Source organism: Anser anser (assembly GCF_964211835.1).
Source record: "Anser anser genome assembly, chromosome: 1".
In the NCBI taxonomy this organism is placed as follows: domain Eukaryota; kingdom Metazoa; phylum Chordata; class Aves; order Anseriformes; family Anatidae; genus Anser; species Anser anser.
In genome coordinates, this window is record NC_139720.1 from 55,410,178 (window position 1) to 55,432,995 (window position 22,818).

General features: G+C 59.1%; 2 protein-coding genes across 3 annotated transcripts; both read left to right on the forward strand.

Moving 5' to 3' along the window:
- Nucleotides 1-2,090: 2,090 nt before the first annotated feature.
- KCNJ4 (potassium inwardly rectifying channel subfamily J member 4) lies at nt 2,091-17,282 on the forward strand. Of its 2 annotated transcripts, XM_083813889.1 has the most exons (4): nt 2,091-3,897; nt 4,087-4,202; nt 12,910-13,084; nt 14,075-17,282. In XM_083813889.1, exons 3-4 carry the CDS (start codon nt 13,047-13,049, stop codon nt 15,402-15,404), a joined length of 1,368 nt encoding a protein of 455 aa, XP_083670015.1. In that variant the 5' UTR covers nt 2,091-3,897; nt 4,087-4,202; nt 12,910-13,046; the 3' UTR covers nt 15,405-17,282. The 2 variants fall into 2 exon arrangements, with proteins under 2 accessions (XP_083670015.1, XP_083670014.1); XM_083813888.1 differs by lacking the exon at nt 4,087-4,202.
- Nucleotides 4,515-10,753, forward strand: LOC310888077 (endosome-associated-trafficking regulator 1-like). The gene has a single exon (XM_083814467.1). The coding sequence runs from the start codon at nt 9,625-9,627 to the stop codon at nt 10,750-10,752; it is 1,128 nt and encodes a 375-aa protein (XP_083670593.1). The 5' UTR covers nt 4,515-9,624; the 3' UTR covers nt 10,753.
- Nucleotides 17,283-22,818: the final 5,536 nt, after the last annotated feature.

Here is a 22,818-nt window from a genome sequence, read left to right on the forward strand (position 1 = left end):
GGTCTCCCTCCCTTACGGGCGCATCCCTCTGGGCTCGCCCGGAGTAGCGTCCCTAATGATTAAAGCGTAAAAATATTATTCCCGGTGCTTACTAACAAGCCTATTAGCATCCCCGGCTTCCTTTCTGAATGCATTTGCATACATTTGCTCCCTGCCCATCGCGCTGGCTGTGGGTTTTCCCTCCCTGCCGCTGCAGCACCTGCCGTGCCGGGCTTCTCCAGCCGCGTTTGCAGGTTGGGCTGGAAAACACCCGCGGATCGCAGAGAAACGAGGGCTTCCACCTGTGAGGGAACGAGGCAGGGTGCGCAGAGTGGGATGGAGAATTTAGGACCCCCTCCCAGCCCTTGGAGAACGACGCCTGAGAGCCCTCGTCATCCTCTGGTGCTTTGCTTGTTGACCCATTCAGGGGGTGAACCCGATCCTCCTCGGTGGAGGGTCATCAGTAAGAGTACTGCGGGTGCTGGAGGGTCATCCTCATCACCTCGTGCCTTCCCCAGACCTAACAAGAGCCGATCTCCAGCGGTGGCACCGGGAACCGCCGGGCGAGGTGACCGCGGGGACTTCATGGGAAGGCCACCACCAGCTTGGCGAGGGGCGCCCGGCCGCTGGGCGCTTCGAGAAGGATAATCTGGCACACCAAGTGGGAGCAAGCAAAAATAAACCTCCCCTCCTCCCTCCCTGCCGCCACACGAAGCACCTCGCACCCAGTGTCTCCCTGCCTCCCGAAATACTGCCGGGCGCTGCCACCACCCCGCGCGGTGATGCTCTCTCCATGCCTCCTGTCTCCATGGCGACTGCAAGGAATGTCGCCAGGGTGACAGGGAGGAGAGCGAGCTGGGATTTGGCATTAAAAACGGGAATTTGGGGTTGTTGGGTTTCTTTTTTTTTTTTTTTTTCCCCTTTAGTTCTATTTTTGGGTTTCCCTCTCTGCCTGCGCCGGTTTGAGAGGCTTGCTCAAACAGGGGCCAGGTGGCAGCAGCTCCGTCGAGGGTCTCCTCCCAACCCTGCCCATCCTGCAAGGCGATGGCACCGAGAAGAGGGGACACACTGGGCACCCTTCTTGCTAAAGCATTTATTTTCTGCCACCAGGAAGGCTTCTGCGGGCTGTGCTGGGCGCTGCTGCGGGATCAGTGTGCTGGGGCACTGGGGACAGCAGTGGGATGGTTGTAGGGAGGGGTAGGGGGGCCTGGTGGGTGCTGAAGAGTCCAGTGCTCTGCTGGCTGCTTAATCACTTGGAGTCAGATCTGCCCGGGACAGAGAGGGCTCAAGGTTTCGTGTTGGCTTCAGGTGGTGTGGCAGGAAAGCAGGACCTTGGGTGCCCAGCCAGGGGCTGCTGGCATGGTTCTGGTGCTTGGCTTCATCCACAGGCAGGAGAGGGGTCAGGTTCTGCTCACCTTCCCTGGAGCTCCTGTTTCCCCTACTTCCTTCCTTCCTTCCTTCCTTTCCTTCCTTCCTTCCTTCCTTCCTTCCTTCCTTCCTTCCTTCCTTCCTTCCTTCCTTCCTTCCTTCCTTCCTTCCTTCCTTCCTTCCTTCCTTCCTTCCTTCCTTCCTTCCTTCCTTCCTTCCTTCCTTCCTTCCTCTCATCCTCCCATCCTCCCATCCTCCCATCCTTCCTTCCTTCCACCTCTTCTGCATCCATCCATCCATCCACCCAACCATGCATCCCATTCTCCATCTATCCATGCACCCAATTTTCCATCCATCCATCCATCCATCCATCCACCCACCCACCCACCCACCCACCTTTCCTCCATCCATCCATCCATCCATCCATCCATCCATCCATCCATCCATCCACCCATCCATCCATCTTTCTTCCACCTCTCCATACACACCTTCGTCCTTCCATTCATCTCTTCACTTCTCCATCCCTCCACCTCTCCATCCATTTCTCCCTCCTTCCATCCCTCCGCCCATCCCTCCACCTCTCCATCCACCCTTCCATCCCTCCTATCGTCCATCCTTCCACCCACCCCTCCATCCCTCTGTCCACCCCTCCACCCCTCCATCCACCCCTCCCTCCTCCCCACCTTCCACCCCTCCACCCCCCTGCCCCCTGCCTCCCCCATCCCCACAGCAGCACCGGGAAAGGTTGGCGGAGTGGGGCTATTTTTGGGACCGTCTCCCTGGCAACGGCTGCCACCACCGTCTGTGGTGGCTTTTCCATAGGTGCTAAAATATTCCACGCTTCTTATTAAAGACGGTGCCGGTGGAGACGGGCGGGGGTGGCGAGTGTGAGCCACCCCGCTGCCGGGGCCGGTGGGCCTGGGGTGGCCGGGGCACGGCACCCCGGTGCTGCGAGGGCGGCCAGGGGCTGGTGACATCCTCGGTGTGACATCCCCACGTCCATCCCCATGGCCCTGCCAACGCCGCGTGCTGGTTGCAGCTATTCACCCAGGTGGAGGGAACCGCCGTGGCAGCGCGTTTCTCCCCGTCTTCATTTAGGAAGACCATGGTGAGGTTTTGGGGTGAGCCAAAGGGCTGCAGGGGTGCGTAAGGTGCCAGGAGGCTTCGCCTTTTGGGGTGCAGCCACCACGGTGACAGCAGGAGGCTGGAGGGCAGCCCTGGAAAGAGCCGCGGCCCCGGTGGTGATGGAGAACAACCCCTTGGGTAGGTCCCCTTGGGGACGGGGAGGCTGGGGACGGAGGGAGCAGCCAGGCCCAGCGGAGCGGAGCTGGCTGTCTGCAGGGTGCTGGCTGCGCTCCCCGCTCGCAGCTGCGGATCGGCGCCGAGAGGTGCTAAAAATACCCTCTGCTCCTCCCGGTGCTGCTTTTCCAGGTACCACGCTCACAGATGCCGGCAGGGGGGTGCCGGCGGTGTCCCACGTGCCGGGGGGTGATTTTGGGAGGGGGGTCACGGCCTCCAAAGGAGACACAAAGGAGAGCAGCGGGCTTTGGTCTTTTCTGTCCCCTCCAGGTGTTGTTCCGGTAGGGATTTGGAGCTGGAGAGCGAGCTGAGGCCTCCTGGCCCCTGCAGGGCAGCGTGCTGCCCTCCTGTCCCTCATCTTCCTGCTCGTCCCCAGCAGGTGACCTCTCCAAAGCCCCTGAGGTGCTGCAGGCAGCAGGAACCCCCAGGGAGCTCCCTGGCGCAGATCCCCCACGGTGAACGCTCGGCACCCACTGGGGACTCGGGTCCCTGCTCAGAGCGAGGTCCCAGCCCGGCACGGGGCATTCGGGTGGAGAAATCCCCCCGTCCATGGGGACAGCAGCCCCTCGCCGCGGCCTGGCGGCAGAACTTGGGTCTTTCCTCCCCGGGGGGCACCCGCCGTCCCCGCCGTCCCCTTCCCGCTGCCGATGGTTGCGCTCTCGTCTCCCCCATGGCAGCTCCGCAGCGCGTATCCATGGCTCTGAGATCACACGCGAGGATGGGCTAAAGTAGCGGAAAGCTGTTGGATCCTACCACGGAGTTACTGACTTCTTAGCTACAGCCTGCATAGCAATCAGAGAGGGGGAGAGGGAGCCAGGGAAAGGGAGCAGCGCGGAGCGGGGAGGACGGGGGAACGGGAGAGGCGGCGCGGAAATTTTGGGGGAGAGAGCAGGGGAGCAGCGGAGGCACAGGGGGAGAAAAGAAGGGCAGGAGGGTAGGGGCAGGAGGGGGCAGAGCAGAACTCGTCGCCGAGCTGCGAGCGCACCAGAGCTCGTGGGATGGACGCTCCCGAGGGCAAAGCACGCTGAGGAGAGGCAGAGGCAGGAGGAGAGGAGCAGGGCACGGCGAGCGAGGGGCTCCTCGGGAAAGAAAACAGCCCGAAGGCGAGAGGGGGCTGAAGAGAAACCTGCCGGGTTCCTCCGTCCAGGCGAGCTGAGGCGTTTCGTGGTGAGATGGAGGCACCGGCTGCTCTCCCCGTCCTCTGATGCTGGCTCCCCACGGCTCGAGCAGGCGGCCCCCGGCGGGATGCGGGTAAGAGACGGCGCTGGGGAGCGCGGCTCCCGGTGCCGGCACGACAACGGGAAGGTTTTTCCTGCGAAAATACTGCCTCGTTTCATCCGCGCTAGCTCTGAGGAACGGCTATAAATATAACTTAGTGAGATATGCGTGGCTTCATGCGAGTGTGCCAGTGAATAACAAAGTTGCCTGTGTGCACGGCAGATGTAAATACAGCTAACGAAGCGTGCCGGGGCAGAGGGCACGAGCGCGCACCTCTTCGTCAGCCTCCCCAACTTTCCTCCTCTCACCTCGCCGCCTGCACCTCCCTCGCTTTGCAGGTAACTCGTTCGTGTTCTCAGCTCCCGCTATTTGCTTAGCTCCTGCTTGCCTCGGGCTGGCTCCTGCTCGCCTTTTATTTCTCCTGCTCCGTGGGCCAGCCTGCACTGTCGCATCCGTCCGCATGTGCCGGTCCAGGCTCGATCCCTCAGCCTGGAGAAGTACAACACTGGAAATGTGTTCTCCAAAAAATGGGGTGCAGATGGGGCTGAAGCAGACGTGTGGGCTCTCCATCTGTGCATGGAGCTTTTTGGGCTCCGGACCTGACCGTTCAAGCTTTTAGAGTCCCAGCTTGGCTGGTCTTGCCAGGGGTGGTCCAACATGTCCCAGACAAGCCCTGTGCAAAGGGTCTTCTGGATGCAGGTTTTGGGTGAAGGAGCTCAGGAAACCATGAGCAAAATGCCAGAGAAATCCCACAGGTGTGGGGCCGGTGGGCAGGTTTGCGTGGCATGGGCAGGTCACTGGGTGCCACCTTCAGCCCCCGATGTCCTCCCTCCCCCAGGAGATTGCAATCTCCTGTCTCCATCACCCAGCCCTGGCTTCCTCCATGGCAAAGCTCTGGGGCCTCTTCCTTCTCCCATTCCTTCCTTCTGCCATTCCTTCCCTCTCCCATTTCTCCCCTCCGTGGTTACCCATGGTCTCAGATGCATGGAGGAGGTGCTGGGCGTGAGGACGGCCCTACACATGTCTCCATCAGGTTGGGGTCACCAGGAGCCTGGAGGGGGCAGGGAGGTGCACAGGGAGCACGGCTCAATGAAGCCATGGGGACGTGCCCCCCTCGATTCGCCGTCGGAAGCGATGCCTGAGTCACCCCAGCACGTGGCCACCCCTGTTTGTGGCTGCCGACAACAATAATAATACTGAGGATAGCTGGCATTTGGGCTTTGAGAGGGAAACGGGAGCCTGGTGGGGATGGCGAGGGACGGCAACGGAAAGGATGAACGGGAGAAGGCTGATCTCCCGCTTCCCCTGCCGCGGCCTTCCCCTTCTCCCTCCATTCCCCCTCCTCGGCTGGTGGTGGCCGGGGAAGCCAGGGTCCCCCTGGCCATTTGGCCGCCCAGAACCTCAGGGCTCACCCACCACGTCCCCGGGGTGGCATCGGCCATGGGGGCGGTGGCGGGACGGGGGGGACACGGTGACGGCCACCTGGCCCTGGCTGACATCAGCGCTGATGCCGGCGCGGGGTGCTTAATGGCAATCCGCCGTCAGCGAGTTCCCACTTTCCTGGGTCGCTGCGTTATTACATCGGGTCCGTTGCGTTATCGCATCGGGCTCGCTTAACCCGACGGCGGCCGGGGATCGATAGATGGCTGCGTGTCTTCGTGATCGATCCGCTGCTCACAAACGCGCCGGCCCCTTGCTCGCGCTCGCTCCGTGCGCGTGGCGCGGGTCGTGCAGGATCCCAAAGGCGCTGCGCTTTGACGAGGGGTGTCGAGGGCACTGGCTTTGCTCCCCGACCCAGCAGTTTTTGCCTGTTTTTGGCAGAGATGCCGGTCCCCCGGCTGGCCGGGGTGTCCTCCGCGCCCACCCCACCCGTGCCAGCACCGCCGCCGTGGCGGAGGGCCTGCCCCAGCCGTCCGTCCCGCTGCTTTATTTCTATGGCAACATTTCTCCCGAAAAGCTCCAGCGGGAGCCTGGCGCTGTGTGAAAACGAGGGAGGCGGCACCCCCCACGCCGTCCCCTGCCAAAGACACCAAGAAAAGACCCCGGCCCCTCTCCCCAGCCAGCCCCGACGCAACGAGCATCCCGTGCCCGTGCGGCATCCCCTCTGCCCTGCCCCTGCCTGCCCTCCGCTGCCTGTTCCCTGCCTTCATCCCCTCTTCTTCCTCCCCTGCTTCCCCCTCGGCCAGGTCACCGTTTTGGGGAGCTGTCCCCTCCTATGCACTTTGCCAGAGCCTCTGTGCCTTGCCCCCTTCCCACCGCAACGCGCACGGCTTCTCACCCTCTCCGTCCATCCCGGCCTGCATCACCCTTTGCGCAGAGAAAAAGGGAATTGCGGGAAAAGGGAATTATGGAAAAATAAAGAAAAAGGGGCTTCAATAGTTACTTTAAGGCAGAGGAGGGGAAAGCAGTGCCACGGCCCCGTGAGCCCGCATGGCTCTGCCACGCGCGCGCCAGGAGGCCACGGGGATGTCAGAGGCTGGCGGTGGCACTGAGGACGGGCTGGGGAAAGCCCGAAAGTGTTGTGGGGATGCAGGGACATGGCGAGGACCCGTAACAAGGGGGTCAGGAGCTCTGCAGCTACAAGGAGAGCGAGTGCCCATCCCTGGCGCCTCCTGTTTGAGCCAGGGCTGGGTATAAGAGCAGGGTTTCCTCCCGCGGGGAGGTGACAGGCTTTTCGGTGCTCTCCAAGCCTTCGTCCCTGGTGCTGGAGGGACAGGGGACAGGGGACGAGTGCCATGGGTGGGAGCAGCTCGGTGGTGGGCGGGCAGGCGTGGGAGCGGGCAGGGGCCAGGGGAGGGGATGCTGCAACCTCTGCTGCTGGCTGTGTCATGCCGGGGACCTTTGCGCCTAGCCCATTTTTATCTGTGTTTTCTCCCTTTCTCTCCCTCTTTCTCCTCTCCCCCTCCCGTCGGTATGTGGGCTGATCACTGCTCAAACTTTTAATTCAGATGGTAATTGGAATAATAATACGGGCAGAATCCTTCTGGCTCTGTTGCTGCAGCTGGCTTCGGAGAGCTATGAATAGCTCTGAGTCACACACTGAGATGGTTTAACTTCAAATCATTTTGTTTTGTTTTCATATTACCCATGCCCAGGCTCCAGGGCTTCTCAGGGGGGAAAAATCCCCTCTCTCACTCCACCCCAAAACATAACCCGGGCACAGGCACATCCACAAAGCCCCCTGGGGAGAGCAGGTCGCGCCGAGGAGCTGGTCAGCTCGCCGTGCCTTGCGGGGCAGATGGGGACTGCTGGCACCAACTTGATCTATTTATAATTATTGAAGGAAAAGGCAGCAGTGTGTATATAAAAATGGCATGGAGCTGCTTCCAGCTTCCTCCCCTCACCTGCCCTACACCACTTGCCTCTTGCTCTCCCGCACGGCAGCCACGCTACGGAGGAGTGGGGCCGAGGAGAACTTGCAGAGCCCACGCAGCACATCCCCGCGGCACCCCGCTGCCCTCCGAGCACTGCCGTTGACCCCGTGAGGATTTGGGAGGACCGGGAGCTCCCCGGCTGGAGCCACAAAGGGGATGGAGAGGAAAAAATGGAAGCGGCTGCAGGTCTGCTGGGCACTGCCCAAGGCCGGGGTCCCGATCCCCGAAGGGAGCAGCAGGTGAAGGGGAGAAAAAGTACAAGGCAGCGGCCACCGTCGGAGAGGCAGTGACCACAGACGGGAAGGAAACATTTGCCAGACGGCTCCAGATAAAGCAAAGCGTAAAAATACCATGGGATTTTTCCATCGCCGTCGTCGTTCGCAGTGTACGTCCTGGAGCGCCAGATACGGTTGTTATAAAAAGAGAAGTGGGGGAGTGCTTCGGCGTGGACTTGTCTGTTCTGCTTCATGAGGCTGCTCCGCCGCGGAGCTGAGGGAAGATTGACAAATATGAGCCACTCCGGCAGGGGATGGAGGAAACCTGGGACGAGCCAGGCACTGCACCAGGAGCACGGGATCAAGCGATGGAGGCGTCGTGTTGGTGCCATGCGTGCTGCCGGTGTTGTCAGCCTCCGGATCCCTCAGAAAGGGGCAGTGACAGGCACCATGGACCAAGCTGGTGCGCTCGGGGCCTGGCGCAATGGCTTGTGCCAATAAAGCGAAGAGCATGGTGTGTCCTGGGGCACCTGTGGCACGGCCGTGGCGCTCCCAGCATCGCCAGGTGGATGGCAGAGGAGATGGGGAGCGGCTGGGAAGGAGGGCAGGCTGCAGGGAGGGACAGGATCGGTCTGCTGGCCCTGCACTCCCACCCGCCTGGCTGCAGGGGCTGCCACTGCCCCCACGCTGTGCCCACCGAGGGCGTCCTCAGGAATCACCACCAACCAACCCTCCGGTTTGCCCCGTCTCCACATGGGTCCCTGGAGGCAGGACCAGCTCCCTGGGCATGTTCCCGTGGGAAGGGGATTTGCATTTCTGCCTTCAGACAGGCTTTCATCCCCTGGTCTGTATGACCAAGCCACTTGAGGCCATGAATGTCACCCCCTTTTGCTGGGGACATCCTCGAGCCCCCTCCCACTTCATCCCACTCATGTTTTAGGTCTCAGGGGAGGAATGGGACCCCTCGGCGTCCCCTTGGCATGGATGGCGGGGAGGATGCTGATGAGCACGGGGTGAGCTGGTGGCACGACCCCTGACCTTGGGGAGCCCATTGCACAGGCAGGGCCGTCCCATCCTCAGGGGTGCGTGGGGCTGGGAGCGGTGAGCGGGTTTATTTCCATCCGTCTCCTGGCTCGTGCGGCTGCGAGGCTGTGGCGGCCGGCAGTACGAGCGGTCCCTCTGCCAGCTGGCAGCAGGGGACGGAGCGGGGCGGCAGCAGCGCAGCGCGGACCCGTCTGCGGCCAGCCCGCGGGGCCGATGCCCTGCCCAAAGCGCTGCTGCCGCTCGGCTGCCGGCAGCCACGCTCGGCTCCTCCTGCCTCGCAGGAGGCAGCAAGGGCAGCCTCGGTGTCCCCAGCCGCCCACCGGTGACCGAGGTAGGTGCCCCGCGGGATGCTCGAGGGGCTGTCCGGAGGGGACGGCTGCAGTGTCCCCGCGCAGCGGGCTGAGGCCGCCGGCAGGGTGGACTTTACGTGGCTCGGCGATTGCCAGGTTGCTGACGGAATTAGCCAGGTGCCTGTCTTTATTAAAGCCCGATTCGTGCTCTGTCCCTGCCCTCCATCCTCTCCCCGCATCAGCCTCCGTGCCCCCGACTGCGGCTTTGCGCGGCACGCTCCTGCTTCGCCAGCCCTGTCCCCTTCCCCTGCCTGGTGCCAGTGCTGGCAGCAACGCGCCAGCAGCCTGCTCTTGCTGCCAGAGATGTCTCCATCCCCGCGCTGCCTGCCCAGGGCCACCGATCCCTCTCCCCGTGCACCGCGAGAGGTTTCGGGTCGCTTTGCCAGCTCCTCTCCACCCACTGACAGCATCCCCGGGCTGGGTGGGCTCTGCGGAACCCCGATACCAAAAAGCACTTGTGTAGCTGCTGGGTTCCTCACATTCTCGTCGTGACATCACAGCGGGCAGGGAAGCTGCGCAGTGACATCACAGACCGAGGTGGTTCCTGTGCCCCCCCTAGCAAAGACAGAGATGCCTGGTCCTCCCCTCCCTGCCGCCTCCGCTCCCCACCGCGCGCACCCGAACACCCTGCTGGTTTGAATGGAGGGGCCTCGGTGACCGCCTGGTCCCCCGCCGGTGTCACCGAGGCTGCAGAGGTTGGCACGGGGCAGGTGCCACCTGCCTGCGGGACCGGGGCTCAGGGCAGTTCGGATCCTCCCGTTCCCTGCAGCCCTGAAAATGTCGCGGCCGCTTGGCGTCTCCGGGGCGATGGAGAGGGCCTGCCCGGAGCCTCAAGACCTGGAAGATGATGATGATGATGACAACAACGGTGACAACGACGATTACAGGTACGCCTGCCACTCCATGCATCCTCCGCCCCAGTGCAAGAGCCGCGACAGCTCTGCTGACAGTCAGCTGGAGGATCCGGGCGGGCCCGTCCCCATCCCGTTCCCCTTAAAGCCCAGACACTCCTGCGTGGTGAAAGATGGCGAGAAAAACAGAATGTACGCCAAGAGGCTGGCCAGGCACGCACTGGAGCTCGAGGAGGATGCTCAGGAGTTTCAGGAGCCGTTTTACAAAGGGACGGAAATGTCTGGCAGCTTGTCGGAGGAGGAGGACGACAGCTGGACCAGGACCTACCACCTCCCCGTGCACCGAAGGCCGCACGTGTCCCACGCTGCCAGGTCGTCACCGTGCGGCCCCTACGACTCGCTCCAGCACGGCACCAGCAAGCACCCGGATGCGTTCGCCCTGTGGGCCCACGCCAGCGACCCGTACCTCGCCTACCCGGAGCACGGCAGGGCAGCAGAGCCCCACATGCAGCAGGAGGAGGCCGTCGGCGACAGGGAGCTCCCCTCCCTCCAGCTGACCTACAAAGTGCTCCGGGACGAGAACAACGTGCTCAGGAGGATGGTCAGGAGCATGCAGAGCTCCTTGGAGAGCCAGGCGCGCATGGTGCGCAGCCTGGAGAGGCGGCTGAAGGCCAGCCTGGTCAAAGAGGAGAGAGAGGCCCAAGGGCTGCAGTCCCTCGTCCAGCAGGCCGAGCGGAGCCTCCAGCTCATGACCCAGCGGGCTCTGGAGGCGGAAAGCCACGTGGAGAGGCTGAAGCAGGAGATGATCGTTCTCCAGGGGGAGCTGGAGACCTCCAAGGCGGAGAATGAAAACCTGAGAGCAGGCCAGACCACGGACCTGGGGGCGGTGAAGCACAACATAGACTTTGCCTTGCAGAGCCTCCACAAGATAATATCGGGTGCAAACTTGTCCATCAGACAGCTGGTCTCTGGAGCAGAGTCGCTGAACTTTGTTGCTGAGCTCCTTAAGTCTACAGGCAAAATTTCGGACGCTGAAGAAGAGAAAGACCTATGAACGAAACGCTGTGGGGGTCCCGCGGGGGAGCATGCAGACTGACGCCACGGGTGTCCCACCACAGCCTACACTAGAAATGTTTGCTCTCATGTGCTGGGCTGCGTGTGTTCATCTTGGTAGCCTTTATTCTTCATAGAAACGCTTTCCTTGTGGTTAATTATGAATTATGGGTACTGCTGTAGCTGTTTTGGCACAGTGGAGCCAGAAACAAGCACTCCCCAGGCTCTGAGCTGCAAGGCCCAGCTGTGGTGGGCCTGCGCAAGAGCTGACTTGGGCTCCCATGTGCTCAGCAGCAGGGGATGTGGTTCTCCTAAACACATCCCTTCGCTTAGCTGAACGGGGGATGAGCACAGCCCTTGTACCTGCATTTCATCCCTTCCCTTTGCCCCTTCTTGGTGAGCTGGGGCAGGTAAGGAGCGGAGGTCTGGGTGCTGCTGCTCACAGCTTCAGAGGGCAGATGTTCCTCGGGTCCTCCTTCCTCTTCGTGTGGAGCCAGCATTTTGCCCGGCCCTGAAATACGAAGTCTCTTTGGAACTTGTGCACCTATTTCTGCGGCCAGGGAAAGCAGAGGCTGGGGAGGATGTGGTGGAGAGGAGCATCCCTGAATCGCCCACCCTTGCCACCTGCTGAAGAAGTGAAGGCAGGACCCTACTGTCCAAACTCACCATGTAATCAACAAAGATGTGGCTTAGCTTTATCCTTTTGGGACCACCTGTGGGCACAAAGTGACCTTTCTTGGTCACCTAGTCATCCCTCAAGATTTCTGACCAATTTAGGTTACCTACCTCAGTTTCTGCTGTAGGTTATCCAGCTGCACACCAGAATTTTCCATGTCTGGCCAAAGGGACCCTTCTTAAACAGTTGGATGCTGTAGGATGCTGAGGGGTGGGTGCTGGCAGAGTTCAGCATCATGGTTTTTCCTGACGGGAATTTTGTGGAACAAAAATTCACTTTTACCTCTACATGGTAAGTGGTGAACTACAAGGCTGCTGCTGTCTCATGGTCCCGTAGTGTCCCTGCTCTGAACGGCCCTGGTTGTGTTGCCACAGGCCTTCAGCTGCCTCAGTAACCTTGGCCTCTGGGGAAGGGACTGCTGATTAACCTTCATCACAGACATGGCAACGGCAGTGCCTGCACATCAGAGGTGATGTCTGGAGCTCCTTACTTGCTGCCATCCAGTCTGTGCTCCTAAGTCAGGAAAGGTGGTGGTCACCCTTAGCCACACAAAACCCCGCTCTTGCAGCAAGCTCTAAACATTGGGTTTGACCCAGAAATCCTTGTATTTGACCGAGATATGGAAACCGCTGGTTGCTCATCGGTGAGGCTGGGAGGAAGCAAACTGGCTGGCCGTGTCTGCGCTGTGTGCTCTGCGCCGGCTGCTGTAATCCAAAGGTTACAGTGCAGGATTAGCATGGGTGTACAAAGCCCTTCCTAATCTGTGAGTCATTACCCCCCTCGCTGCGTTTCACTTCCCAGCAGCTCTGGGCAGGCGGGATAGGTCTGCTCTCGAGTCTTCGGTCTCCCAGTCCTTCAGTTCAGGGAGGACCGGGTCGGGACATAACATCCGCTGGACGTCCTCCCCGCAGCGAGCGTGGTATGTCGCAAGGTCTGTTTGCTCTAACCGGCTTCTGCTTGGCTACCCCTAAGCTCTTCCTTTGCATCACTTCTCCTTTTTGGCTCTCCCACTTGCCCACTTGCTTTTCTTCCCATCTTTAAATTGGTGTGTGTGGGGGGATGTTCTGCACTCCCTGGAATTAAATGCCCTCTGGGTCAGGCTGGGCTGACGGAGATCCCTGAGGACCGCCGCGTGTGTCCGTGCTTCGTTAGTCCTTGTGTGCGGGGTATTTAGACTGGCTGAGCTCTCGCCCTCGTGTAAGCTATGATATTAATATATTGGCTCAGGGCAGGGGCCCTGCAAGCTGCTCAGCTGTCGTGTCCTTGATCTGGAGAGCGGTGACCAGCCTGCCAGCACCTCTACCTGGGCTGGGGGCTGCGGGCCGTGGGTCAACCAGGCCCTTCACCTGCCAGAGCAGAGCTGTGGTGTGGTGTCCCCCGGCACCACCAGGCCCCTCTGGGAGCTGTAAACCCTCCACACACCCAGCATGGGTGCTTTCGGGGGGGGCTTTGACGGAGTTTTGCTCTGTCCTTCTCTGTAAGGCACACGCCCAGGAGCAATGGCGATGACAGCATGGGCCTCAGCTGGCCAGAGGTGAAACCTAGAGCCGCTCGGTCCTGCGTGAGTGCCGCTGCATGAGATCCCACGCTCTCCGAGCTCCCCTGGCCCCCGACACCCGATGATACAGCGAGCCATGGGCAGCGTCCGAGTCAACCGGTGAGTAGCCTTCATCTCAAAAACCATTGCTGCACCAGGTGGTCTGGGCAGCCTCATCTGGTCCCTCAGGCTCTACCTTCAGCCCATCTCATTATATTCTCAAAATACCTGCCGGGGGCTTTCCTGCTCCAAGTTATGGCTCCTTTCTCTGGCTCCAATCTGAAACGCGCCATATGTGGGGGGAGATCTTGGCTCTCATCAGGGTTGGCTGCTGCAGAGGAGAAGCAAAGTACCAATGCAGTGCTGGACACTTGCCCTGGCCCAGAAATTGCCAATTTCAGCAGGACTGCAGAAGCCCCGTGTCCCCTTTCCAATGAGATGAGGATGGCAGATGGTGCTGGAGCTGTTAGGCTGCCCTGAAGAAAACACCCTATTTAAGCACGGAGCACTTGGCACCAGGGGGATGGTGGCCATGCTGGAGGGATCCAGCAAACCTGTCAACGTGATGGGGTGGGAGGGAGGCACTGCCAGCCCAAGTGGTCCTGGGAGGCCATGGTGACGAGGGCAGAGTGGTCTCGGTGGGTCTGTGCACTCGGGGAGAGGCAGCTTAATCTCCTCAGTGCTCAGAGCATCTTCTGCCATCACGCCTTTAAGGAGCGTCTGCGACTTTAGACCCAGCAGCATATAAGCACTCAGAAGCTGCCTTCTCCTGGCAGCGAGGAGAGGTGCAACGGTGCCATCCATGACGGAGGGGAGCAGGGAGGACAAAGGCTCCCCAGAGAGGGGAGTTTCTCCCAGGGAAACTGCCAGTGCTTTGGTTGTTGATCTCCAAATTACACCTTTGGCTTCGGATGCGGGATGCTGGGAGCCACGCTCGTTGCTGTGGCAACTGAGTTGTCCTGAGCGCAGGAAGTGTATAAACGTTGTCACCAACGCACAATGGAGTCGGTGAGGAGAGCAGAGGAGAAAATAGAAACGCCCAGCCTTATATAACGCCAGGGCCAGCATGTTGCTCTTCACGTATCTCTCTGCCTGTCCCTTCTCTTCCAGGTACAGCATCGTCTCGACCGAAGAGGATGGACACAAGGTCTCCGCGCTGGGCAGCATGAACGGGCACAGCCGGAACGGGAAGGGCCATGCCCCCCGGCGGAAGCACCGCAACCGCTTTGTGAAGAAGAACGGCCAGTGCAACGTCTACTTTGCCAACCTGAGCAACAAGTCTCAGCGCTACATGGCCGACATCTTCACCACCTGCGTGGACACGCGCTGGCGGTACATGCTTATGATCTTCTCCGCCGCCTTCCTGGTCTCCTGGCTCTTCTTCGGCTTCCTCTTCTGGTGCATCGCTTTCTTCCACGGCGACCTCAACGCACCGGCGGTGGGAGGTGGCCCCTCTCTCCTCAAGCCCTGCATCATGCACGTGAACAGCTTCCTGGGGGCTTTTCTTTTCTCAGTGGAGACACAGACAACCATCGGGTACGGCTTCCGCTGCGTGACTGAGGAGTGCCCGCTGGCCATCATGGCAGTCGTGGTCCAGTCCATCGTGGGCTGCGTTATTGACTCCTTCATGATTGGCACCATCATGGCCAAGATGGCAAGGCCCAAGAAGCGGGCCCAGACTCTCCTCTTCAGTCACCACGCAGTCATCTCCGTGCGGGATGGCAAACTGTGCCTCATGTGGCGAGTGGGCAACCTGAGGAGGAGCCACATTGTGGAGGCCCACGTCCGAGCCCAGCTCATCAAGCCCTACATGACAGAGGAAGGGGAATACCTACCCTTGGACCAGCGGGACCTCAATGTAGGCTATGATGTGGGCCTCGATCGTATATTTTTGGTCTCGCCCATTATTATTGTTCATGAGATCGATGAGGAGAGCCCACTCTATGGGATTGGCAAGGAGGAGTTGGAGACGGAGAACTTTGAGATTGTTGTTATCCTGGAGGGGATGGTGGAAGCCACGGCCATGACCACTCAGGCACGAAGCTCTTACCTCGCAAGTGAAATACTCTGGGGTCACCGTTTTGAACCAGTCGTGTTTGAGGAGAAGAACCACTACAAAGTGGATTATTCGCGCTTTCACAAGACCTATGAGGTAGCTGGCACACCTTGCTGCTCTGCCCGGGAGCTGCAAGAAAGCAAGATGACTATCCTACCTTCTCCTCCACCTCCCAGTGCCTTCTGCTATGAGAACGAGCTGGCTCTTGTCAGTCAAGACGAAGATGAAGATGATGATGAAGTGGGTGTGGCATTAGGTGGCAGCACCAAGGAAGAGGGAGGCGTCATCCAGATGATGGATTTTGGAAGCCACCTGGACCTGGAGCGGCTCCAGGCAACTCTGCCCCTAGACACAATCTCGTACCGCAGGGAGTCAGCCATCTAACTCCTCCAACCTCCCCGTGCTACACCCGTTGCCCACCATCTCCTCCTTTGTTCTGCACCCGTACGTAGCCGGATAAGTCCCTCGCCCACCAAAAAAAAAACAACCCGCCCGTGACCACCTCTCAGCACCTGAGTACATCAAGGCCTGGAGCTGCTCTGATATACTCCCTATCCCATGAAGTTATACCGCCTGGAAGAGGAGTTAGGATACACGATCCTTCCGGGGTGTGCAGCTTGTGCGAGGACCCGTTGCCTGCCCAGAGACAGGAGAGGAGCACGCCTGGTTTCTCATCTCTGGAGAGGCGACAGGAGTCCGTGCCCTCAACGGGCAGGCTGGGACCCCCCGAAATTGTTTCTGCGGCTGAGACAATGACAGACTTTCTGGCCCCTCCCAACGTGGGCAGGCCCCGTGTTTATCAAGAGTCACGATTGTCACGAGGAGAGGAGTGGTGATACCTAAGCCCTGACCAGATGAGGATGGACAGGAGAGTTTAGGACTCCTGGAGGGAGCGGGGAAGGCTCTGGAGGGAGGGGTTTGCTTGCATGTTTATTGCTTGTTGCACATGACTTTCTTTGTACATAAAACAGATGAAGAACTGAAATCCATATTCTTCCACTGTAAACGCCAAGCTAGGAGAGAAGGACACTGCACGTAGCCCGCTCTGCACTCTCCTCGGCTTTTGGCGCCTGTCACCTCCAGAAGCAGCTCGGCTCCACAGACTCAGACCCAGCTCTCCCGGTCCTCCCGAAACACACGTCCTGCTTCTCCCCCGAGACGCCTGGCAGGGGAGGCAGGGCCCTGTGCTTGCACGCCCGGACTGCTCCCGGCACGGCACGGCCAGGACGGCAGACAAATGACCTGACTGGACAGCAGAACCTCTCCTTGCTCCTTCCACCTCCTCCGTTCTTCTCCCTGCTGCCATCAGCTGTAAAACTGAATTTGTAACTATTTATTTTTAATAAAGTCTAATATCCCAGGGGGAGGTTTGGAAGCGAAGGAGAGACCCCAAGGCTGCAGCCCGGTGTAGAGACTGATGAATGCTGGTGTTTGCTGTTTGTATGGCATCGGTGCCTCGAGGCTCCCTTGTTCTGGGCCTCTCTGGAAAAGACCTACCATAAGAGGCTCAAAGAGTGTGCCTGGGGCTAGGATATGTTGCATACACAATGTGTGGAGGGAGGGATGCATTTGCATTAAATTTTCCAATAGGATGGGTCAAAAAATCCTGCCTGCTTTGGAGATAACAGGAGTTTTGCCCAAGAAAGGCTCAGAGGTGTGCTTGATGAAGAGGCAGAGATGTACTCAACACCGCTCTAGATGTAAGGCTCAACACACACACACACAAACAAGACAAAAACCCACCCATCCCAAAATTGCTAGGTACGAGTAAGAACTGGGATACATAAAGGGAGGGCATCAGCTGCCGCTAAACCTAACATCACTTTTCTATCATTTCACAGAAGACACAAAAGCTTGGTGAGTCTTTCCCTTTAGGAGCAGCGGGATAACTCATTTAATACTGTAGATGATATGAGGATGGGAAGATAAATGGGAAGCTCAAGAAGCTGCTCTGGGCGCCTAACAGATGTGCTATCAGGGAAACGGCTGAAGAAATGATGTCCCATCTCAGCCCTGATCTACAGAACAGAAAGCCAGCATCTCGATATGAGTTCAGAATTGGTACAAGAAGCAAGAGAAGCCTTTGTTTCCCACACGGTGCCTCCTGGCTTTTCCCACGTACAGCTTGATACCCAGCCTCATTTCTCCGCATCTGTCCCTGTCCCACCTCCCCTCCCCGCTGCTAATTAACAAAGTCCCTCCCTCCCTCCCTTTATTATTTATTTATTTTCCCCAGAGGGAATAAACAGAGGCCGGTATTGACCTGGCTTTCAATACAGCTTTCAGAGCCGGCTGCCTGTCGCTGGCCATGGCAGTGGAAACAAACTAATGGACCGAGAGGGAAGGACTCCGTGTGCGAGGACATGAGCACCCAGGACATGGTTCCCAAAATGGGGAACCCACGTGGCTGGGCACCCCCAACCGAGGTACAGCATCCTTTGGGAGGGAGGGAAGCGCTGGGGGACAATGAGATCCCCCAGCCTGGTAGCTCCTGGGAGGCTGATCTGCAAGGGGATGCAGCCCACGAGGACATGTGGGGGAGATTTCCCCTGCTTTGCCAATGCACAGAGGTGGGTACATCCTTCGTCCTCCTTGTGATCACCCAAATCATCAAGTACTCGTGCCCAGGAACACACGCATACGTCACATGTGGGCATAAACTGCCCTACACCACAACCGCACCCCATGAACACCCAGCCACAGGCTCACAAACCTTGTGCAACAGCAGCATTCATCGCGACAAGCGCCTCTGGGGTTAGATGCCGGGGGCTCCTTTACACGGCCCACAAAAAGCCACCAGCAGAATCCACCGTGGAGGGCTGTTTGCCATAGAGAAGGCTTTTAAGGGGGTCTGCAAATCGGCTCACCCAGCCGTTCGCAGACAAATACAGATGGGGTTTAGGACAGGGTGCTGCTGTGTATGATGTGTGGAGCATTGCCCTTCAGGTAGGGGATGCCTTCTGGTCCTGTGCTCTCCAGAGAAGACACCTCTGTGTGCTCCCTCGCTCCTGCAGGGCCTGACGGAGGGATCGTTTCTGCAGTGCTTGTTGGGGCTTGGCTTGTTGTTGAAAGCTATTCAAACCTCAGAAAGCTAATGGGGAGAGGAAGGGCTTTTTCCCCTATGAATGAGATCCAGGCACTGGCTCAGATCCTGCACCCCATGACAGCTAACTATGCCGCTCTGGCTCCTGCCAGCTCTCAGATGAACATTGTTGTTGTTTTAAATGACACTTGAGCAACTTGTTTCATGTTTTATTTTTGGTGACACTTTTAGCCAACCCTTTTGAAAAGAGACCGTCGTTGGCACCTCTCAGCTCACCCCAAAACTTGCTCAGCGAAACGTTTTTGATACATGACCGCGGCTAAAAATATTGTCAAGGAACACGATAATAGTTTCAAACAGGGAGAAAATGGGTCTGGATTTCCGTGGTCGGGAAATCACATTGAAAATGTTCTCGTTTCTGAAGAAACCTGCATTATTTTTTTTTTTGCACCCAGCTCTGCTTCCGTTGTGTCCCGGAGCGGAGAGCAGCCGGCTGCACGCGGGCTTGTGACCTCTGCGCTGCAAAATGCCTCTTCCCCTTCTTCCCAGGCCATTAAGGGCTCGCTCCTGCCCCTGCTAAGTCAATGGGAATTTTGCCATTGCCTGGGGTGAGCGCGGAGCTGGGCCCTAATGGAGTGCCACTATCGGAAACCCCCCGCGGCGGGAGGCCTGTGCTCGAGCTGGGAAGCTGGGACAGGGGAAAGCTGGGCTGAGCAGGAGGGGGAGAGGTGAAAGGGCAGTTTGTGGGGTCGGGGGGGAGCTCAGCGCATCGCATGGGGGGCACCCGGCAGGGTGGGCGCCCAGCAGCGGGGTGGGCAGGGGACCCTTGGGTGCAGCCGCCTGCGACTTGGGGTCCCTCAGCCAGGGGGGCTGCGCAGGCTGGGGGTGCAAAGCAGAGGAGCTGAGGTGGCAGCGAGGTGCCACAGGGGCTGTGCCCAGCCCTTGGGGGGGCTCTGCTGGGGGGTGCAGCCCTCCCCAGCCCCCTGGAGCTCTGCGGGAGCCGGAGCGGGGATGCTGCGGCACTTGGCTGTCCTCAGAGCACCACCTAGGGATGAAAGCGAGCCTCGCACCCTGCCTCTCCCCGCTCCTCCAGCGGCTGCGGGGCCGCACCGGGCTGGGGACACCCCCGGGGGTGCGGGATGGGGTGGTGCGGGACGGGGTGCAGGGGCTGGGGATGTTCCCCTTCCCATCCTGCAGACAACGCCCGCTCTGGAAGGACGGGCACCGGGGTGCCAACGTTTTCCCAGCCTGGTCCTTCAACCTGCAGCAAAGGTCAGGCTGGCTGGGGACAGCTCTATCAACTATCAGCTCTGTAAAACCTCAGCAGCTTTCACAGAGCGCCCACTGGCTTTGAGTGCCGTTCAGATGTACACCGACACTTTGATTTCTTCTCCGGGCAAAGCTGTGCCAGCCCGGGGAAGTTGTGCAGAGAAAACCTGGGTTCAGAGCCAGGTCTTTCTGGTCACTGCCCGGCCACCTGCCTGCCCCTTCAGTTGTCACCTCTGCAAGCTGGCTGGTTGCAGATGCTCAGCATTTCACATTTTTTTCCCACATTTCCATTACTCAGTCCCTTGGCGTGGCACACGCATCTTATAGGGCAGGAGGGTAATGCTGCCTTTCCCCTGCCCCAGGCAGCTGTGAAACTGCGTGGTAGTGGAGAAATGCCCCGCTGGGACGTGTCCTGGCCAGCATGGTGGCTGGTGTACAGCTTGCAGGGCTTTCAGTGCCCTAGGAGCTCTTCTGGCAACCGACCTTTTTGTATCCCCTCAGGACATAAGGTAACGGTAGCCTGGCTTGCAAACCATACGGAGTCTCTGTTCCTGGGCTTCTCCCAGTTCCTGAGAAAAGCAACAAGAGGAGAGCAGTCAATGGGCCATTAGTCATTTCCTTACCTTTGAACACGTCCCCTCCAGAAGGAAGCATCCAGTGGGGACAACCCCTCTGCTCTCTGGGCAGACCCCGAGTGACAAGCTACTCAGATCAGGCCAGCGTGGGAAGAGGAAATGCGTGCTGCTAAGTGGAGTGATGTGATTTCACTGCCCTGGTGCCCACGAAGAAATGCAGGATGGACACAAACACCGTCCTGAAATAGTCTGTCAGACACTGGATATTTGAGCTTTAAAACCTTTTGGCCTCTGAAATTAGCAGGATTATTTTGGTGCCGGCCCCGAATTTGAAATAGCACGTCTTGAGACCTGGGACCTGGTAATATTAGGGTCCCCGGCTGCGGTGCGTGGATGGAGTTGTTCGAATGTCCCAGCGCTGCAGTCACTGAAATGGTCAGCTGGTTAAACACATGCAAAGCACGGCCACCACTTAGCTGCAGGCTGCTGGGGGCCGAGCAGTTACACCATGTGCCTTGGCCAGCGACCTGCCCAAGAGCACGAAACCCCCCCACGATCCTCGGCTGTCGCAGGGAGCCGGTCCCCGGCTGCCTCTCGCCCTCGGCCGCGTGGGCCGCGTGGTGAGATGGCCTTTTGTTAATCGGTGCCCCGTGCCTGGCGCTCAGCTGGCGAGGACAGGCTGTCCCTTGCAGAGAACCCCCTTGCATAAGAATCGCAGAGGAGCTGTGCTGAGATGCTGAACTAATCCAGCGGGGCATGCCGGGAAGCTGCATTTTAAGCCATCCTCCCTGCCCTCCCGGCTCCCCGCATGTTGTTTATCTCTCCCGTCCCTCCCACAGCGGTACGTGAATTATCCTGACTGGGCAAGCTGGTTTCATAACCGCCTGGGCCGCCCCCCCCCCCGGTGTGTGCATACATGGGGCTCGCCCGTACATAGGAGGCTTTTTGGCCACTGTTTTTCACCGCTGTGAATCACGAGCTCGGGTGAACGCTGTGCCCCCCCCCCCCCCGCCACACACACACCGCGGGTGGTATCTGAGTATTTTTGCTCCCATGGCAGGCATGTGCCGCCTCACCTGTGCCAAAAATGCCAAACGCAATCGGGTGCTGCACATCACAGGACCGAAGAGCAACGCGGAACGAAAGGGACCCCACCAGGCACCACCGTGAAGGGCTTGGCCCTGTCTTTTACAGAGCCGCTCCCCAGCCCGTATCCTTGCCGGGGGCTCCTTCCTCCCGGGTGCAGGGCTTTGCATTTGTCCCCGCTGAACTCACGGAGTTCCTCCAGGACCATCCCCAGTAATATTGGTGGTAGGGGGACGGTTGGACCTTGGAGGTCTTTTCCAACCTTAATGATTCCGTCATTCTCGGTCCTCCCTCCGATGGAGTGTCATCTGCAAGCTCGGTGTCTTCTCCATGGGCTGCTCATCCTCTCACCAGAGGCTCTGAGAAGCTAAAAAATCCACCCCCAGCGCCTCGCAGGAAGGGACGGAGCCGCCTGTCCTGCCCCAGCCCTCCTGCTGCCAGCCCTCCAGGATGATGTGACGGGGCTGCGCCAGCCCATGGCTCTGCCACGGGGCAAAACCCAAGCAGAGAGAGTGATAAATTCAACCCCTTTTCTCCAAAAAAGATGAGGGTTGGAGGATGAGCTTATACATCCTCAAACAAGATGCTGCAGACTCAGCGCCGAGCCCTTCTTCTGCCCTCTCCCCATCCCGCAGTCCTCTGCTACGTCTGCCCTGGCCTAACACAGCCCCAAGGGTGCACCTCAATATTCCTATTTGTTTTTTTTTTTTTCCACTTGGTCATTTTTTTATTCTATTTTTTTAAACAAAGCAAGGTGGCGTGGGTGGCTGACAGAAGCTGGGAATACCACAGGGATAAAAAAAGGTGAGGTATATGGAAAAAACCAATAAAGGCCCTTAATTATAGGTGTGGCCAGGAGCAGCTCCTATTATTAACGTTGCCGACACTTCCCCTTTTAAGACCCTGTTTTCACTAGCTTATAACTTTGTCAAAGTTTCTCCAACCGAGCAGAAACTTTAAGTTGCCAGCGATTGCCTCAGCTTGAATTGGGCCCGTTTATTGAGTTTTTGTGAAAACATCGAGTTTTTCTGAAAACATAGGATATGTACCTAAGGTCTGGCCCAGGGGATGCAGGCTCCAGGTCTTCTGGGCGTTGAGCGAGGGCTTGGCCCTGGGCAGGAAGGCAGTTTTTGTGTCACGGAGGCTGTGCTTTGCCAGCTCCGTGAGACACCGCTGCTCTCCCCCACCGGCGTGGACAAATTACATGGCTTTGCTACAGGCGGGAGGAAGGCTTGTCACAGCTTCCCAGCTACAAGGATTTCAGCCTCTGTGAACCTGCCCAACCCTCCCGTGGCTTCCAAGGCTGGAGAAACGACGTGTGGGCTTTCCCACGGAGGGTTGGGGCTTTCCCAGGAGCGGTTTTGGAGCCTAGGAGCAGACAGCAGGGCTGGCCGGGGCAGCGCGGTGGGGACGGGGAGAGCAGAGGAGGGGTGGTGGGAACCAGAGCGTTTGCGGGGGGCTTGGTGGCAGGTGGGACTGGGGATGGAGCCGTGTCACCTCGTGCTGCTGGGACCACAGGTTTCTCCAGCACCTCGGCAAGGGGCCACAATTCCCAAGGCTCGCCGCTGCTGCGATGTGACCCCAGACACCAGCCGGCAGCGTGTCCCACCTCTCACCACCTCCAGTCCTCGCTGGGGACAGCAGGCCACCGCTCTCCCTGTTTTATCAGCACCAAGGTTGTCTGCACAGCTGCCCTTCAGCATCCTCATGCATTTGGGTTTCGATAGACTCTTTAATTACACGGCCACAGATTTATTTTCCACAGGACACCTGCCGCACGCAGGTTAGACGGTGCTCGGGATGAGTCGGGACTGTGTCATGCAGG

Bases quoted from the DNA above. Each gene is read 5' to 3' on its own strand.
- LOC310888077 (XM_083814467.1), top strand. From the start codon at position 9,625: ATGTCGCGGCCGCTTGGCGTCTCCGGGGCGATGGAGAGGGCCTGCCCG.
- KCNJ4 (XM_083813889.1), top strand. From the start codon at position 13,047: ATGATACAGCGAGCCATGGGCAGCGTCCGAGTCAACCG. The intron at 13,085-14,074 runs GTGAGTAGCCTT...CTTCTCTTCCAG, and splicing joins GGCAGCGTCCGAGTCAACCG to GTACAGCATCGTCTCGACCG.